The 19,620-nt window shown below is 55.1% G+C and overlaps 1 protein-coding gene across 5 annotated transcripts in view; it reads right to left on the bottom strand.

Annotated features, from left to right (window-relative positions):
* Positions 1-19,620, bottom strand: part of ATP11A (ATPase phospholipid transporting 11A) — a 104,703-nt gene that overhangs the window by 37,255 nt on the left and 47,828 nt on the right. For all 5 annotated transcript variants that reach the window (XM_027558013.1, XM_027558018.1, XM_027558015.1 and 2 more), the window contains exons 2-11: positions 17,578-17,700; positions 14,083-14,172; positions 13,082-13,162; positions 10,482-10,589; positions 8,347-8,475; positions 6,139-6,242; positions 5,677-5,727; positions 2,721-2,785; positions 2,000-2,081; positions 658-808 (exon numbers count right to left, since the gene is read on the bottom strand). In XM_027558013.1, the coding sequence (XP_027413814.1) occupies positions 658-808; positions 2,000-2,081; positions 2,721-2,785; positions 5,677-5,727; positions 6,139-6,242; positions 8,347-8,475; positions 10,482-10,589; positions 13,082-13,162; positions 14,083-14,172; positions 17,578-17,700 (984 nt within the window). The remainder of the gene's footprint in view (positions 1-657; positions 809-1,999; positions 2,082-2,720; positions 2,786-5,676; positions 5,728-6,138; positions 6,243-8,346; positions 8,476-10,481; positions 10,590-13,081; positions 13,163-14,082; positions 14,173-17,577; positions 17,701-19,620) is intronic.

Below are 19,620 nucleotides of genomic sequence, written 5' to 3'. Positions count from 1 at the left end.
TCTGTCTAGTTTCGTCCTTATTTCTGAGCCATTTAGTCTCCTGGGAGGCTGGACTGAGCTCAGGAAAGAGGCAGGGGCCCAGGCTGGGATCTGCACATGGCTCAGGCAGATGCGGTAGGCCCAGCCGGAAAACGGCACCATTTTAAGCAGAAAAAGTGGAAGTGGAAGGAAAGTCGCTCAGTCGTGTCTGACTCTTTGCAACCCCATGGACTGTAACCTATCAGACTCCTACGACCATGGGATTTTCCAGGCAAGAATGCTGGAGTGGGTGGCCATTTCCTACTCTAGGGGATCGTCCCGACCCAGGGATCGAACCCGGGTCTCCTGCATTGCAGGCAGATGCTTCACCATCTGAGCCACCAGGGAAGCCCCTAAGTAGAGGAGATTTAATCAAATTAACACACTGGGGACTTGACTGGTGGCCCAGTGGTTAAGACGCCACGCTCCCAAGGTTTAAGGTTCGTCCTTATGGATTTAGGATGGAAGCTGATACTTTTCCAGACCCGAATATTCAAATACCCAAAGAAGGCGGAGCAACCAGCGCCTATGGGGGGGCAGCTGATTCTTTCACCGTCACCAGCGTGTCTACTACCAACAGCTCATCATCCCGTGCCCCCAGGCGTCCACAGCACCCGCCCACGGGCGCCTCCGCTGTACCAGGTTCCTCTGTCTCTCCGCCTCCGTCTTCCGGTTGTACCACGGCTCGTCCCGGGACGGCTCGCTCTGCCACACGTACTTCAGCGTGGTGTTGATGAGTGCCTTGCTGATAAGGATGCACAGGTACACGACGAGGAACACGTTCATCGATCTGAAACACAAGACGGGCGTGGAGACTGGGTGCCTGCTCCCCCAGGAACCCGGAGCGGGCTGTCGAACGTCGGAATGAACACGCTGCGAGCAGACAGGAACAACACAGCAAAGGGACCCCCCGACCAACTGTCCAAGCGGCAAAGGCAAGCTTGTCTACATCTGCGTCCACTCTGGCCACTGGCCTGTGTTTGGGGCCACAAGGACAGAGCTGGGGGCAGGGAACTCTGGTGGACAGGAGCGCAGGGCACGGCCGCCCTGCTCAGGGGGCTTCTGCACGGTCTAAGGCTCTTAATTCACAGAAGCCCTGGAAACCAACGTCTTCTACTGCGAAGCATCAGCCTGTGCGTTCCCAACCTGGAGGAAGGCAGGAGGGAATGAGCGAACGCCTTGAGTAGGAAAACTGCTGAGTCCTTAGCCAGTCCTTAGGAGCCTATGAAGGAGGTCTGATTTTCCAGTATCTGAGACTGATTTGTCAATGCAGACATCTGGAAACTAAGCATCCTTCCTTAATAAGAACCGACAGCCCAACTTCACAGCTGATGCAGCCACAGGTGGGCAGAGACCCAGGATTCCACTTGGAGGTCAACTTGCCAACAGCAGACAATGGTGCCCCGACCGTCACCCCCAAATCACTAAGGAGCCAGTATCTCTTCACTTCACCACGTGTGGTCACCCAGTCGTCCACCTCAGGTTAGGGACGCAGTGTATTTTGTGAGGCAAAGAAGACACCACCTGGGCCACATTTTCTTACAAACCCAACTGTGTCCTGACTTATTATCAAAAGGATTTTACTGTTTAGTGAAGACTGTTGGCTCTGCTCACACTTTCCTCGGTGTGAGGAAAAGCGACGTAATTTCGACTTTTTCACAGGAGGACCTGATGGCGTCCACAGCTGGCCTTGGCCCAGCTGTCTGCACTCAGGTGGGAGTCTACATGTGGCTGGGTGCAAGGCCTCCACAGCCCCATGAAATAAGACGGTCCGTCTAAGATCTAAATCATCAGCCCAACCGTCGTCTGTCAGACCTCACGGAGTTGCTGATCAGACCAAGAGGAAAACGATTTCACCACTGCCGGGGTTTGCGACAGTGGAAGTCAGGATTTTTACGTGATTCAGATGAGATGGGGCGCACCAGGGTGGTATGGCTGTAGGCTCTTTATGCGATTCAATCCATGGGATATATGAGCTTACTTTTCGACAGCAGACCGCTTCTGGGACTTGGATTGGTAGTTCAGTGCCATCTTGGTCTCCATGCCCGTGTAAATAGCAACACCTGTAAAGCAGAGAGTAGATGACAGAGCAGCCGCACAGCTGTGTCTGTCTGCTGCACACGGTAAGGCACACGCAGAGAGGCACACGCGGAATTCTGGACAAAATAAAGCGTACTTTACACTTTTCTAGGCCAGCTAGCTGTTCATAAAAAGTCATACAAAAAGATTCTTTAGACCAAAGACTTTTTTTCTTCCTGCATACGTAGGGAGCAATCTGTACTTTTTTAAAAACAAGTTCAGATTCTAGTTATTTGGGTTTCCCAACAATAAGACACACTTGTGTATTACTTGAGTATCAGTTAAAACATAAAAGTTAACCCCCTGGAAATGGAAACTACTAACAAAGAAACACAGCCATTGAAAGAACTTCCTGCAGAGCGCGTGTGAATTCTCTCACAGGCACGACTTCATGCTCGAGTCACCAGCTGCAGGCGCTCAGTGCGCAGGCAGCGCCCTGACATGTCCCTGGGGGACTGTGGTCGTGCGTGCAGACTGGTTTTCTTAGGACAATTCGCCACCATAAATCCACAGCACCTCAGAGCACAAAGAGACACTTTCAGGCACCTCCACGGATTTTAACTGCTTACGGGGCCCTTAGTCTTAGCAGCTAGTGTTAATAATTCACTAATTAGAACATTTACCAAAGATTTTCTCGGTGTTCTTCAGCGTGGCTCCTCTAAGAAGCAGGTTTTCCGATCCTAATGACCTGCAAAGAGAAGGACGACAGGAAACAGGGCAGTGGAGAAGCAGCTCACAGGCTCGACACTGCATCTCACGAGGAAACCATCTCAGTGTAGATCCGCCTGTATCTGGACTATGAACTCTAGCCGAGCCCCAGGAAAGGCAGGCACTCTTTCCCTGGGGCCAGTAAGAACCGTCTGCTGGGAGATTCCCACAGTCAGCTCCATCAGGGCCCCAGACCCACTGGGTGGCCCCCAAGGCTTTGATGCCACTCCATTAGAGACAGCGAGGGTCTCACCACCAGCAGCACCAGGGCCCTCCCCAGAAGTGCCACCCCACAGACCAGCCCGGAAACCCGCCCCAACAAGCTTCACATCTGAGGCCGGCTGCGCTGGGGATGCCAAGTGGTGCCTGCGACTCACTGAGCTGTTTCTAGCACATCCTGGGGGAGTATCACACACATTAACACAGTCTGGCTTTCAGAGAGGCGCTGGGGGCTCAGTGAGGCACCCACAAGCACGCAGCCAAGCCGCAGGCCCTGGACGCAGCTGGCCTGTGAGTCTGCAGTGACCCGTGCACTGCTGTGCTGGGGCGACCGAGGAAGTTAAAAACCATTCATGTGAAAACAAGCACTTGGGACTCAACAGTGAGATGAGTCAACTCAACAGCCGACAAACTCTGCCTTTAGGGGTTCGGGGGCCAGTGGTTCCCTCTGTTGACCGAGTAATCATTTCTTCTCATTTCCCAAGAGCAGAAAGGGAATCAGAAGCAGATTCAGATTCACTAACTTTACATCTACAATGTTCTCCTGATTTTCTTTGGAGAGTAAAGGGATTTGGGGTAGAGGGGAAAATTTGCTCAAGTTTTCTTTTCATTCAATTAGCATTTGATTTCCTTTTACCAAGGGAGGCTGAGGACTTACTGAACGATATAAGCGTGAATGCATCCCGTGTACTCAGCTGACCCGGCTCAGGACCACATCAGGGTGAAGACGAGAAAGAGGGCCTGCCCAGTGGGGCGCGCTGGCTGGGACGCCCTGACCCGAGGGGTCTGCCCAGGGCCGTCCGCGGTCTCAGGGCGTGGTCCCCAGCCCGACAGCCTCGTGGGACGGGCGCCCTGGTACACACGCGTCCATTTCTGTTACAGGCACTGTCAGCCTCTGTCGGCAAACACGGCAGCGCACGTCCAAGGTGTTTACGGAAACAAGTGGCCCTTCATACAGTGTCTCTGGTGTCTAAAAATAACTTATTTTAAAAAGCACTTTGCTCCTGGTTTGGACAGGAGGATGAAGAAACATCACTCAGAAAGGATCCGGAAATTGGATATACAATTCATATCTGTCCACACCACAAATTTATAAACATCTTTAAACATCCAAATATTAAAAATCTGCTGACTTTAGTATAAATACTAAAACAAGCAAAACTAGATAAAGTATCAGAATACGGTAACAGTAATTCTCTTTCAAGAGACTCAGGCATCAACTTTGTACAAATATCAAATAAGGAAAACCAGCCGTGCTGACTTCTCCAGGTTCACCCACTGGTGCTATGGAGCCAGCTCAATCTATCCACCCTCCTTCAAATACAAATTAATCCTCACGAGGCACAAGAATACAGGTTGGTTCTCCTCACTAACCAGCCATTCACGTTTAGAACAATATGTGTTTAAGAAAGACCAAGGCAAGGCCTCCACAGGTCTGGAAAGCTCTTGCTAACCTGCTGATGAAGAGTGGGGATAAACACACGCTAAAAAGGTGCCAACTGCTTCCTTAAAACAAGCAATTCCTGGAGCCTCTCAAGGACAGAAACCCCGCAACTACTTATTCGACATTAATCTCCATTTTCTTTTCTACTTCCGGGCCAGTGTTTTCTTTAATACACACGGTAATACCAGAACACCAGCAATCTGAAGACGTGTGAACTGGAGGAAAATCAATCTCTGACCAGCAGGGTTTGTGGAAAAGGACTTCAAAGGCAGTCCCCTCAGTGCAGACCTCGAGACCTCGCGCGGGTAAAACGTCCCCAGGCCTGGGAAGCGGAGGCCGCAGAGCCCACGGCCGGGCTGAGCGGGGTCCGAAGCCTCGGGGCCGAGTCAGCTCCCAGCCGCCAGCGGTCTGGGAGTGGATGCCCAGCTGGGACCTACACTGGTCACTGTGCATCCCCTGCAGCAGGTTCCCATCCCTGGTGGGCGTGAACCCGGAACAGGCCCTTGGGAGGCACATCCCCGATGTCCAGGGCAAGAAGGTGCCCGGAGATGACCACGAGCAGATTCACGCAGCCGATCCGACGGCCTCCAAGTCAGAAGCCATTCGGCCTCATAGTCTGTTCAGCTACAGAAGGTGTTTCTAACGGGGAACCGCACCCTCCCGTCATCTGCTGTGAAGGCACCCTCAGCAGACTCTCGGGAGAACATTCTCCATGGTGTGGTTAGTGTGTTAACACATCCAGACGTATGTACCAGAGAAACCAGCCACGGGACAGAGCCCAGACTAGTCAGGCAGGACTCCCTCAAACCAGCCACGGGACAGAGCCCAGACTCTAGTCAGAAAGGGCCCCCTCAAACCAGCCATGGGACAGAATCCAGACTCTAGTCAGAAAGGACTCCCCTCAAACCAATTAAAGGACAGAGCCCAGACTCTAGTCAGGCAGGACACCCTCAGATCAGCCATGGGACAGAGCCCAGACTCTAGTCAGAAAGGAACCCCCTCAAACCAGCCATGGGACAGAATCCAGACTCTAGTCAGACAGGACCTCCTCAAACCAGCCATGGGACAGAGCCCAGACTCGAGTCAGACAGAACCCCCTCAAACCCACTGTACAGCGACCATGAACAGCTCTCATCAGGAAAAGAACCACGTTTAATTGAACGATAGACATGAAACCCCCCAGCGTTCACAAGAAGCAGAGAACTCACCTCACCACAGGGTCATTTTGATCGTTGTAAACATTTATGCGGCCGACGAACCTGGGGGCGGGAGGGTCAGGTCACTGCCAGGGCGGCGGGGGGGCGGGAGGGAACAGGACCTGAGACCCTGGCTCCTGGACCGCCCCCACCCCGTACCTCCGTCTCTAAGAAGGGCTGAGGTCCTCCCGAGAACACAGGGGTGGGGGGCTCAACCACGCTTCTTCCCCGCCCTGCTTTTACTTGCTCATGACTTAAATGACATTTCTTAAAATGACTTCTTCGAAGCACAAAAAATTCATTTTTCTTCAACACGTTTAGTTCCACGAAGCCTTTTCAAGTATCTGAACAGAGAGCTAGAGATCGGAGGGGCCTGGGCTTCCCCAGTGATGCACACACACACCCACCCCCAGCCAGCCAGGAGCCAGGCCCTGGGGGCAAGGGGCGGGGGACCCGGGAAGGAGGCCCGCTTACTTGTAGAGGTCAGGCTGGGGCTGCTCACACTCGATGGTTGCGTGGAGACTGTCGATGTCTTCCTCCGAATGGAACCCCTTTGTGTCCTGAACTGCGTAATGGGTCTGCAAACGGACAGGACATGGGGGGTCACAGCCCAAACGAGCAACACGATCTCCCCGCAGTGGGAGCCCCGTCCTGGGGCAGCCCCGGTGTTTAATGTTTATGCACATAAATAAGCCTGAGTACAAAGCCTGGCTACCGTATGGGACAGAGTCTGCAGATGTAAAACGTTGTAAGACTACAGGTGCCCCCGCGCGTGATTCCTGCACCCAAGAGGCGCCAGCACAGCGTCCTCAGCCAGCGTCCTCAACGAGCCCAGCTCTCCTCCAAAACAGACATCTGGGTTCATCTGTCCAGACTAGACGCCACAGCCCCAGCCCTGCCCCAGCTCAACGAGCCCAAGTCTCCTCCAAAACAGACACCTGGGTTCATCCGTCCAGACTAGACGCCACGGCCCCAGCCCTGCCCCACCTCAATGAGCCCAAGTCTCCTCCAAAACAGACATCTGGGTTCATCTGTCCAGACTAGACGCCACGGCCCCAGCCCTGCCCCAGAGTCTCCGAGGCCAAAAGTCTGGGTGGCGCCCGAGAACCACATTTCTAAGCAGATCCCAGGGCTGCTGGTGCTGCTGGTCTGGGACCCCATTTTGCGAAGATGGGCCCTGAGGGCACCAGGAATGGTGGACAGGTGGGCCGGCTTGGGAGGACGCCATCTCCTCCCCAACCCTGATGAGTAAGCTCGGGCAAGCGTGTGAGGATTCACAATGACGGGGGCACGATCACAGCATCCGGCTAACATGTGAAAGCTCCGGCGCGTCCCACACTGGGGAGCTTCTAAACTGTCCTCACGAGAGCTCTGTCCACATCTGACGGACAGGAGCGCTCTGCAGGTGTGACCAGTACAGGGCCCCTCCTCTGCTCTTGAGGAGACAGCTCCGGTGCCTCGAGCCCAGGAGCCCAAATACAGACGTCGGCCACAGGCCACGTGTGGACGGGTGTGGCTTCCCCCTGACCGCAGTGATGCACTGGACCCTCGAGGCATCTGCTCCCGAGAAGGGTGGCCGCATCTGGGCAGGGACGTCCCCCTTTGGGTGGGGGTGTGGACGGCAGCCCACTGCCCGTGGTCGGGTGTGAACGGCTCGCCTAGGCTGGGGAGGAGCGGACACGACCCCTCCCTCAAGCTCTGACGGCCACTGAACACCGAGCACCCTCCACCCAAAACTGCTCTCCGTACAGACGACTGTGCCACAAGGCTCCTCCCCTGGGATTCGGGATGTAGAAAATGTGAGAGTGAGTGTGGAAACCCTACAGGCATCATGTGATGAGACTGTGGTCATCCACAGGGGAGGAGCAGGGCACCCTTCAGGGCTTGCCCCTCGGGGAAGCTCCTGTGTCCACGGGAGCCAGAGCCTCAGAAATGCTGGACCCACAGGCCAGGCTCACTTTCATAAACTCCCTGCAAGAGTCTGTGTTTTCAAAACAGTGAAATCCTTAAAATTAACAGCTGTGTGCTTTTCGTTTGTGATCATTAATTAAAATTGTTTAGTACCAGCTGCCAGTACAGAACTCCACACTGAATGTAAGAAATGAATCATCATTTCTGAAAATCCTTACTAAGATACTTTAACAAAAAGATGCTCATTGAAGTAATAAGCGGGCAAAATCGAGACTCACTTTCCATACAATTCCAGTCTGGTGAAGTCACTGATTTTGACAGGTAAAATGAAAACGTCCAAATTCTAACAATCTCTTCCTTACGTCCTTAACTGGGTGCCCTCGCTAAGCAGCAGCTAAAAAGGAACGTGGACTTGCTTCTGTTATCTGGAGAGGCTGAGGGTTAGGGTGCTGGGGTGGGAAGAAGAAAGTGGGAATCGAGGAGATGCAAACGAGAGGAAACAGTCCCTGCTCTCCCTGAATGCAGAGCCTCATTCCCCGTGCAGCTTCCGGCCACCAGAGCACAGCTCTCAGGGGAAGGTGGGGGGGAGGGCGGGGTGTCCCTGAACACAGAGCTTCACTCCCCGTGCAGCTTCTGGCCACAGGAGCACAGCTCCCAGGGGAAGGAGAGGTCCCTGGACACAGAGCCTCACTCCCTGTGCAGCTTCCGGCCACAGGAGCACAGCTCCCAGGGGAAGGAGGGGGTCCCACGGGCAGAGAACAGGCATGTTACTTTGTGGCTGGACTCCCCATCCAGGCTGGCGGTGGTCACGTGGCAGGTCCCGTCCGCACGGCTGCTGGACAGGAAGATCAGGTCACAGGGGAAGGTCTCGTCCTCCTTGACCATGACGATGTCCCCAACCTGCAGGACAGACGACAGACAGCGCTGTGAACCGGAACCAGCCTCTGGGCCGGGGCTCCCACGGACGCCGTCACAGCATCGCTGGAAGGAAAGCGTGTGGATGACGCGGCTGAGAAGGGCAGCTTCCGGAGCATGTGGCCCAAACCCAGGAGAGACCAGGGAGGTCGACACACCACTGGACGCTTAGACCCTGGACACGCCACGGGGCATGATGAAAGAATGTTCTGCAATATTCTATTTTGCTATGATAGAAATACTTTGCAATATTTGAACTCCATCCAGGAGGATGAGGTGAGCGGTCATCCCATGGGCGTAAAGCCTGGGATGTGGCCACAGTGAAAAGGAGTGTGTGGTTCCAGCAGAGGACTGGCAGAGGCCATCACGACAGAATGGGCTTAACGGGCTTTGGACAAAGGTACAAAAGCCAGTCAATGGAGGAGGGACAGCCTTCCCAACAGACGAGCTGGAGCGCTCGGGCAGTCCTGGGCAAAAAGGACTTTCACGTAAAAAGTAACACAAAATCGATAAGGAACTTAATCTAAAACTATAAAAACTTTAAGGGAAAAACAAACAGGAGAAAGTCTTTGGCCACCAGGCCTTGGCAAAGAGTTCTTAACTTGACACTAAAAACATCATGCATATAAGGAAAAGTCAGTGAACTGGACTTCATCAAAATGAAGAGCCTCTGCTTAGCGAAATACCCCATTAAGGCATTTCTGGCAGAGGACCAGCGTCTAGAATATGTGAACTCTCAACATTCCACAGTAAAAACCCTCAATGAACCAAGCAGGAAGCGGGCAAGGGCCACAAATCCTAAACCAGCCCATCCTAAAGGAAATCAACCCTGAATATTCACTGGAAGGACTGATGCTGGAGTTGAAACTCCAGTACTTTGGCCACCTGATGCAAAGAGCTGACTCATTGGAAAAGACCCTGATGCTGGGAAAGATTGGGGGCAGGAGGAGAAGGGGACGACAGAGGATGAGATGGTTGGATGGCATCACCAACTCAATGGACATGGGTCTGAGTGAACTCCGGGAGTTGGTGATGGACAGGGAGGCCTGGTGTGCTGCAGTCCATGGGGTCGCAAAGAGTCGGACACAACGGAGCGACTGAACTGAAGTGAATGACACACCAGAGAAAAAGGAGTTCTGGGCAGAAGGAACACCTGCTGAGACAGTGAAGGACAGGGAGCTCGGAGGGCTGCAGTCCACGGGATCACGAAGAGCCGGACTGAACGAGGGACTGAGTAGAAGCAACAACAGCGAGAACAGGTGTCTCCGGAAGAAGACGCCCTGAGGGCAAACAGCAGGCGTGAGCTGCTCGCCAGCCACCAGGGCGGCGCATGCTGAGACCGCACGCAGAATCAGGGCCACAGAGACGAGAGGCAGTGCCAAGCACTGCTGGGGTGCTGGGACAGAGCTGGCGGGAACACATGGGTGGGCAGGCTCTCAGGGCACGGCTGGGCTGCTCCCGCTCCACTAAGACGGGGTTTCCCACGATGACCCAGCAACTGAGCTCCTGACTTTTATACCAGAGAAAAGGAAACTATATTCACGATAAAAAACCTCTACACAGATGCTCACAGCAGCTTTATTCATCATGGCCCCGATCTGGAGAAACAGCCCCACCCCCCTGGTCCACCCCCACGGACTCTCCAAGCAAAGAAAGGCGTCCAGATGCCCACCCTTGGCGAGCCCCGAGGGAGTTCGACTGTGAGAGGAAAGCCAGTTTGACAGGTACAGGCTGTGTGACCCCATCTACATAAAGACACGTCCTGGAGGTGGACCCACCTACCGCTCAGGTCGCTGAGACCCTAAACCTGCGCTACAGTTGCTTACAGCTTTAAAAATTGACCCACAGAAGAAAGGGGTTGAGAACACTGGTCGGAGCTTGCCTGAAGGGAGCAGCACTTGGGGAAGAGGGCGGTCTGCACGCAGTGACTAAAGCAATCTCAGACAGAAGTTCTGCCGAAGGCACGAGGGCCGCGTGCCGCGGGCACTCACCCGGAGCTTCCGGCTCTGCTTCCGCACCAGCCGGCCGTGCTGCACGAAGTGCACGGGGCACTGGTTCATGGCGTTGTCCGCTTTGTGGCGCAGCCAGTCCTCGTAGCCCTGCCGGGACCCAGGAAAGACGCCCGTGAGCCCTCGCCTGCTCCGGCCGGGCGGCCACACTCAAGGGCTGCTCCACGCCCGGGGAGGCTGGGCTGCGGTCCCCGGGGAAGGGGCTCTCCACGTGCAGCGGGCCAGGACGCCCAGCAGGGCTGACGGGGACCCGGGCGGGCGGCAGGTGGCCCCGAAACCGGGATTCAGCCCAGAGGACCGCAGGGCAACATGCAGGCAGGGGGCTGGCAGGGCCGCTGAGGGCCAGGCAGTCCCGGAAGGGCACAGCCCCGAATCCTCCGCCTCCTCAAGCCCTTCAGGGCTGCCGGCCCGTCGCCCCGGGTGGAGCCAGGGCAGACCCAGGCTGCAGAGGGCAGCGCCCCCACCCGCCTGGCACCATGTCCTGGCCGAAGTGGCAGGAAGGTCTCACGCCCAGGAGCCGTGGCCACCGCTCTCTGCTGGGCACCTTACACGCCACCCACCCCCAGGAGCCATGGCCGCAGGGCAGGATGCGCCAGGGCACCCCCTTAGGGATGGGGACGCCCCTTGCGCCGCAATCAGGGTGCTCTCAGGAGGCCTCCGTGCTCTTTCAGCTTCAATGGCACCACGGCCTCGGGGCAGAGCCCACTCAGGTCAGGACTGGGGTCTCCAGCCCCCCGGCCTGTCCCTCGGGGGCTCACACAGGGTGCTTCAAGCGCACAGACCAGGCTCCACCTGTGACACAGGCCCCTGTGTGCTCGTCTTCAGGCTCATCAGACACCCCACACGGTCCCCGAGATGGCCCGCCACGCCCATCAGCGTGTGTGGACGCCTGCACGGCCACATTCTCATTCTGTCCGCTCTTCAGACTTCTACATTCAAAGCCAATTTCATGGGCAACAGGTAAAATCATATCGCCGTTCAAATCTGTATGTGCAGATCACTGGCGAGTGGAAGACAAAACCCAGACGATCACAAGGGAAGCCTTCAATGCCACTCCCGTTCTGGATCAAACACTGACCAGTCCGGACACTCTCACCGTGCAGACCGGCAGGGGACTGGCCTCACGTTCACGAAGGCGGCCCTGAGCCTCGGCTCTTCGTGTTCTCTTGGTCGGGAGGAGTCGCTCTGCCGTGACTCCCGCCGCTCGGGGGCAGCGCGGGCGCCGTGACTCCTGTGATGGGCCTTCAGCGCTTTTATGTTTTATTTAGAGACTAACACAGAAAGCATGGCTTCGTCAGCAACAACGTGACCAAGAATTTAGATGCTGCCTTTCAGATATTTCAACGCAACATCATTGTGTTCAAAAGTATGCAGGAGATAAGGGACCTGTATCTGGAATATACAAATTGTCTCAGGGATAAGACACAATCCAATTTAAAAATGGGCCAATGACTTGAAGGTATTTCTCGAAAGAAAATTTACAAAAGGCCAGTAAGCTCATGAAAAGATGCCCAGCATCGTTTTTACGAAGGAAATGCGAAACCACCGTGGGTGCCACTTCACGTCCACTAGGGTGAGCGCACCCGAGGAAGACGGGTGACAAGGCTCAGCGGGAACGTGGAGGAACCGGAAACCCACGCACAGCTGGCGGGAACGTCCACGCCGCGGTCACTTGGAAGACACTTGCAACATTAGAGTAACTCTACTCTGTATGCACGCAGGGGAACCGAGAAGCTGTGTCCACACAAAGCTTCCGCGTGACTGCTCCTGACAGTGTTCTCCGGAAGAGCCAGAATAGCAGAAGCACCCAGATACCCATCAGTGGGTGCTGGATAAATACAACGTGGTCTGCACACGGGGTGGAGTATTATTCATCTATGAGTGAATCACTGACACACATTACCAGTGGATAAACCTTGAGAACACGCTCAGTGAAATAAGTCAGGCACAAAAGGTCACCAAGGTGAGATTCTGTTAATACAAACACCCGGGGTAGGCCGAGAGTGGACTGGCGGTTGCCAGGAGCCGAGGCTGGAGGAGGGGCTGGACAGTGAGACTCGAGGCTTTCTTCCAAATGGTGGGAACTGAACAGAGCTGATAGTTAAGCACTAACCCCCAGTGAACAGGTCATGGCAACAGCAGGTGAACTGCTCTCCCGTCGGTCACTGGCTCATCAGTCAGGGCTGCAGAGGGTGCAGGATCCACCCCGAGTCAGGAGTCGCGGGGCTGTGTTACGTGCGGGGGCACGTTCAGAGCCTCTGCAGGAGCGACTCCTCGGGTCCGGGCAGCGGGGGATGCAGCGGGCAAGCAACTCAGGGGCCACTGCACGTGGTTCAACGTGAGGACAACAGGTTCTTCCTCGGATACTCAGGGCAGCAAATGAGCACTAAATTATTCAGCCTGCCTTGTTTTAACTCAAGAGTCCATCTAAACCAGTTACAGAAGTGAACTTTGGAGGTGAGCCGAATGTCCCGTGAACTGGCTGCAACGAGCCAGCAGACTCTGCTGTGGATGACACGCGGCCCCCGTAGCAGACCCTCTGTGGGACCCTCCTCCTCCCCGCCCGCATCTGCAGAGCTCACCTGCTTGATGGCCGTGACCGTGATGACGAAGAACAGCGGGAGACCGCTTGTCACCGGGCTCGTGGGCGTATCGATAATCAGCTGCAGGGAACAGAGGGTGGGTGAGTCAGCTTCAGAAACCCTTCTGAGGGGCTTCAGGTGGACTGCTTGGCCCTGGACACATCGTAGCATCCACTTTGACTCATGTTAACTCACTTGGCTGTTGCCCCACTCTATCCCACCACTGGAGATAAATGATACAAGGTAAACCATCCTCCTTTACTAGAAAACTGAGGGCAGTTCTCCTTATTACGGGTGTGTCAGCAGCAGCAACAACACGGGATAATTCCAGCGCACGTGTTATTTCAATTCACCCTCTGCTTCTGGTGCCACACTTTAATGACATTATTTGCATACATTACTGGGGGGAAATTTTTTAAAGTCCTTCCACTGTGTTCTGTCTGATTGACACGAGTCAGGCTGCCGATCTGAAAGCACGCCTGACCTGTTTCCTTATCCACATCTCACTGTGGCTTCCACTTTCTTCCTGTTAACTCTCTTCCTTTTAGTGTTTTTTTTAGGAACATGCACATGATTTAGGGAGATAGTGAAGGACAGGGAAGCCTCACGTGCTACAGTTTACGGGGTCACAAAGAGTCGGACACGACCCAGTGACTGAACAACAAGAACATCGTGATTTGGGGATAAGTGGAATAACGTGGAGCTTAGCGAGTAAGTCCTCCTAAAGGTTAGGAAGCTCCTGGCCTCCCATCAGGACTGGAGGATGAGGGCAGAAGGCAGCCGGACCGGCTCACGCACACGGGGCTCACACCCATGCTCTAGTTAACAGGTCTCTCTGAACCAACACGCTTGTCTTTGAAGAAAGCAGGTGACGGGTCTGTAGATAAAGGGGCACCAAGTCCCTGCTCCCTCTTTATCAGCAAACCAGTCAATCATCCAAGAATAAATGTCACTTATTTATATTTACATCTGGGGCAACAGGAAGAGGTGACCAGCCTTACCTGGACCAGAAATATGATAAGAAAATAAAAGTTGGCTATTCTTCTGAATTGTTCAAATAAGTTCTTGGGTATGAAGTTCCAAAACGTGTACTGCAGAGAAGAAACACAGAATGGGGTCGTCAGGACCACACTTCACACCGCGTGGTTATTCTGCCACACGGCAGGCCGCCCTGGGTCTCAAAGTGAAAAACGACTAGTTTCTGATACAAAACAAAGCTGAGAGTGTTTGTAGACATTTTATCAACTTCTTGACCGTACAGAGAAACTGCCAACACAGAACACGGACTCGAAGCAGCGTATTTGAATTGCCCAGTCCCAGATAATTCAAGGTAATGCAAGGTAGCTTAAGAAGAGTTTCACGGCTAAAATGTCCGAGTTCTACCCTTTCTGTCTATACAATGATTAAAAGAGCAGTGTGTGTCAAGGACTTCTCTGACGGTCCAGCGGTTACGACTTGGAGCTTTCACTGCAGGGAGCGTGGGTTCAATCCCTGGCCGGAGATCAAAGATCCCAGCGGCTACACAGCGAGACCAAAAGAAAAAATAAAAGAATAACGTGCGCCTTAAAGCAATGTGGTGAGGACTGAAGCTCTGGCTCAAACTGGTCTCAGAAATGAGAGTCGTTGAGATTCTGTAACTTGAGAAAGAGCACCAACAAATCAATCTTTGTAAGTGCTTGACAGAGATGTATTTCGTCTTAAGTGGGCCATAAGCGGGGCTTCCCTGGTGGCTCAGCTGGTAAAGACTCTGCCTGCAGTGCAGGAGACCCTGGTTTGATTCCTGGGTCAGGAAGATCCCCCGGAGAAGGGAAAGGCCACCCAGCCCAGTGTTCTTGGGCATGAGGAAATTACTTTTCACTAACTTTAAAAAGGAGCTATTAAAAGAAACATAAGCTATGTCATACCACAGCACTTGTGTCTCATTTTGCGATTCTGTGACCTTTCAGCCCTCACATGCTCCCTTCCTAGAGATCCCGATCCCAAGTGGGACTGCCCTCAAGGCTCCATCCCGTGAAGCCCACCCTGTCTCCAGAACCCAGACCAGCACACTCACCACGCAGGAAGTCAGAACGCATCCCCACCTCTAACAAACTACTCAGTGCAAAGTCACATTAGCGGGAAGAGTCCTACTCAAAACCCGTCTTTTATCTGCTGAAATATTTATAGATGGAGGTTGTACATCGTTTAGGGTTTGCTTCAGAATGGTCTCGAGGTAGGAAAGAGACGCACAGACGAACACCCCGGGCACCTGCTGGTCCGTGCAGACAGCGGGTGGTCAGGCGCAGACTCCCCCGCTTCTCCTGCGTGTTTGCAAGCTTCCACATTAGAAAGCGCCACGTATCTACTACAGAAGGCCATCTTCTACCATCCTTCCAAACGTGCAGATCAGTCTTAATCTATTTTAATGCTGCTATTTCAGGACGCCCTTTCCGCTTCCTAAATCCTAGTCTACCAGGGAACCACACAGATCTGGAATTTAAAACCACCTAAATGATTACTTCATTCCTACCGGGTGTAGGAGGCCTGTGCTGCAGCTTAGACGTTATGTTGTGTGAGCCACATATTTTACGGAATAAATGACCATCATAAGTTATTACTGCTGATCATCAGTAATACGGTGGGAAAAGGGTTGTTAACCTCTGACAATGTGCAGCATGAAAACTGAGAATCCAGTGAGATGGTTTAAACAGTCAGGACTGCACGGATCATCAGAACTGTACGGATAAAATGAAATGAGGTCTTTATTGCACATGAGAGCTGGCAAATAGTTAACAGAGGGCCAATCGCACATTTTTGATCTCTGCTGAGTGGTAATGATCCAAATACTTGCTCAGACACTTGGGCCACAATATAAGGTAATACTTTGCATAACAGGCACAGTGATGCACTCTGACCCACATCCGTCCGTCAGGTCCTGCCTTTCGCTGATATCATCAGTAGGACAGAACCTAACACCAGAGCCCTCACTGCTGAACCCCAGAGCAGGACAGTGCAGAACAAAGTGCGTACTTGCTTGCTGCGCTGGAGCTGAGACGTCTGAGGCAGGCAAAGCTTTGCTTTCCCATCACACAACTTGGGGAGTTGTGGGTCCAGACCACAATCCCTACCTCGTGTCCCGTTCACACCACAGCCCAGGTGTGCGTCGTCAGCCGCGAGCCGGCCCTGGCCGCTCTCGTCCCCTCTGGGTTCTGTCCTCACCGTGGGCTTCTCCCCCGGGTTCTGTCCTCGCCATGGGCTCCCCTCTGGGTTCCATCCTCACCGTGGGCTTCTCCCCTCTGGGTTCTGTCCTCACCGTGGGCTGGAGGGGCCCCAGGCACAGAGAAGCAGCCCTGCCTGGCTGCCCCCTCCTCACGTGGCACTGGGGAGACAGGGGCGGCCCAGTGCGACTCTGCTTCGCCAGCCGCGGAGAGGAAACCCAGAGTGTCCGCAAACCGGTGAGGCTGTGGCCATTTGTACCCTACAGGGCTCTGGCACAGGTGCACTCGGGTACTCTAAAAAACACACAATCTCCCGGGAAGGCAAGCCCCGAGGTCTCAAGGAGTTCAGTCTTGTGTTCGGGGGGGGGGAGACCGCACAGCCCGAACTGGACGTTTAAGCTGCGGTGATGAGGGCAGAGCTGGCAGCCACGTGCTCTGTGTGCCCAAGCACCACGCTGTGAACTGGTGATGCCCCATCGTCCTCTGAGTCTGGGGCAGGGGGTGCGCGGCTGAGGTTCGAGAAGGCCCTGGCTGCGGGGCTCGGTGTGAGGTCAGAAGCAAGGGGAAGGGATCACACATTTGGGGTCATTTCTTACTTTTCCTTCTTCTACCATGTTCTGCTCAAAAGGGAACAGAACGTGGACCACACATCGTTCACCAGTCACAGATCAGGCTGGAGATTTAACTCGGCACAGGCGTTTGTGCCCTTAAGGAGCCACTGTTGACAGTCTTCCAGGGTAGAAATGAACATTTTCTTTCCAAGAAGACATAGATACACCAACATATTCTCCAAACCCGTTTGTAAATTTATTTCTTACAAGCTAAGCTGTATTTTCTGCATCCTGAGCTGTTTTTTAAATGAAAATGATTGTGTGTCTAGCCTTCAGCATCACCTGGTCTGAATCTACAGACGTCCACCGCTGTGGACTCAGGCCCCAGGTCCCTATCCGAGGGCCTCCTCTGGACCACGACCAGCAGTGCCAGGCATCACAGGCTGGTGGCACGGGCGACCCCTGTGCCGTGTGTTCTGCAGAGGAGGGCGCTCTAGCCTGGCAGGTGGCCAGACGACTGGTAAGTGTTGCCGGGAGGATGAGCCCTAGACTTCAAATCTGACCCTTAAACACGACACAGTTAGAAGCGAAGTGAGGAGGACGTGCTGTGACGCCCTAACAGCATTTGCAGGGTGACAGGGGGCTTGGTGATGAGCGTGCAGCCTGGCCACTCAGGGGCGGGTGGTCCCAGCTTCGGGAGTTCTGAGGGCCCGAGGAGCCGCGGGGGGAGTCCCAGGCGGATGCTCACCTTGGCGGAGACAATCCTGTTGTCCGGGTACCTCTGGGGGATGTAGGCCTCGGCGCCTGGCGGGGGCTCCCGGTGGCCCACGTAGACCGTCCGGCTGTCCACCCAGTCCTCCTCCCCGGCACACTGCGGGTGGGAAACAGAGCCGTCAGCGTGGGCGGGGCCCGCGGGCAGGGTCTTCTGGGGGTCGGCTTTCATGCTGGTCTGTGTAGGGGCCTGGGGGGGGGGGGTGGGGGGGGCGGGGAGCTGGACCCGCTTGCAAGGTCGATCCCTCCTCCCCACCTCCACCCCTGCCCCCATCCATCCCCCTGGGCCCTTCAGGAACCTGTGCTTCCTCCCCCCCAGCTCTTCAAGGAAGTGCCAGCTGCACCCCCACTGGGGGCCGAGGGGGCCTTCAAGGCAGACTGTCAGTGGAAATGACACAGCGGGCCCACTTAAAAATAAAAAGTGACAGCAAAGCCCTGAGGCTTCCAAAGAGAAAAGACAGTGAGTGATCCTAGGACTTGGGGAAAGGTCTCTAAAGAGAGAAGAATGTAAAACTGTGAGCTCGGACCAGAGGGTCTCTCGGCCCCCACACAATCACAAGAACAAGACTTCCTGGAACGCAGACGACCTGCGTCTGACCCATCTCTGCATTATTCTGAGTGCTGTGCCCCGGACATTCAGGGAACACTGCCGCCAGGAGAGCCTTCTAAGAACACTCAGCTGGACTAAGTGCTGTCAGCCCTGAGAGCCCGGGACACCCGGAAGAGAAACTATGACAAATCCTTGGGTCGCAGGGTGGGGCCTGGACCCCCCAGACAGGCAGCCCCAGCTCAGGGCAGGGCCTGGACCCCTCAGACAGGCAGCCCCAGCTCAGGGTGGGACCTGGAACCCCCAGACAGGCAGCCCCAGCTCAGGGCGGGGCCTGGACCCCTCAGACAGGCAGCCCCAGCTCAGGGCGGGGCCTGGACCCCTCAGACAGGCAGCCCCAGCTCAGGGCGGGGCCTGGACCCCTCAAACAGGCAGCCCCAGCTCAGGGTGGGACCTGGAACCCCCAGAGAGGCAGCCCCAACTCAGGGCGGGGCCTGGACCCCTCAGACAGGCAGCCCCAGCTCAGGGCTCTGCCCCCTCCCCCCAGACAGGGAGCCCCAAGCTCAGAAGGAGCCCGCAGGGAGCAAGTCAAAAAGAGGTTTCTCAAGGCTGGTTCCCTCCCTGGGCACAGGCCGGTTTTAGTGGGATCACTGGAAGCCTTGAATACAGCTCCTTGGTGCTGCCCTAACGGTACAGGCCGGGGCACAATTCCTGCTCGTGGAACAAGGTCAGGAAGCAAGCCCAGGCCCTCCAGCAGGACTTGCCCCCTGCAACACAAGCTCCTCCGGGAGGAGCCTCCTACTGACCGACTCAGCCCTGTACGAGAGAGCGAGCCTTGGTGCTGGCCCTTGAGGAAAGAAACAGGAGCGACAGCCCCCAGGGGCCCTGGCAGCTCCCTGAGTCCCTGAACAGGTCACAGAGTGAGGGACGGAGCGACGTCCGGGGCCTCACGCTCGACCGTCAGGCCACAGCGGCGCCCACGGAGGGTGCCCCCTGAGGTCACAGTGGCCAAAGAGCCTCAAGGCAAGACAGGCAGTTTAGGATCAGCCACTGGGGAGCCCCATGTGTGGCAGAGGCACAAACGTGCAAACCCTAAGCAGGTTAAACTCAGCTCAGAAGGCGGAGAGAAGGCAGCAGACGGGACGCTGGGAGCGCCTGTCTGCCGCGGTTCTGCGCACGCTGATGCCGTCGTGCGCGTCCTGATGCGGACAGCTGTGTGCCTGATGGGCCACGCAACGTCTCCATGTCCAGCCCACCGGAAGTAATACGAAGGGATTCTGGGTCTCTGCAGGCTCACCAATGAAAACAGACTTGGCCTCTTAAGCAGTTTCTTAGCCCCGCCTGTTGTAAACCAAACAGTAACCACAGCGTCCGCGTGACGCACACCAGAGGAAGTCAGGCCACACGAAGCTCTGAGATGAGTCACGGCTGATCACGGAATCTCCTGGGGCAGGGCGGTAGAGAGGTCGGCGG

This window comes from Bos indicus x Bos taurus, chromosome 12 (genome assembly GCF_003369695.1).
Source record: "Bos indicus x Bos taurus breed Angus x Brahman F1 hybrid chromosome 12, Bos_hybrid_MaternalHap_v2.0, whole genome shotgun sequence".
In the NCBI taxonomy this organism is placed as follows: Eukaryota; Metazoa; Chordata; class Mammalia; order Artiodactyla; family Bovidae; genus Bos; species Bos indicus x Bos taurus.
The sequence above is the reverse complement of the archived record's forward strand: the minus strand, read 5'-3'. Positions and strand labels throughout refer to the sequence as shown.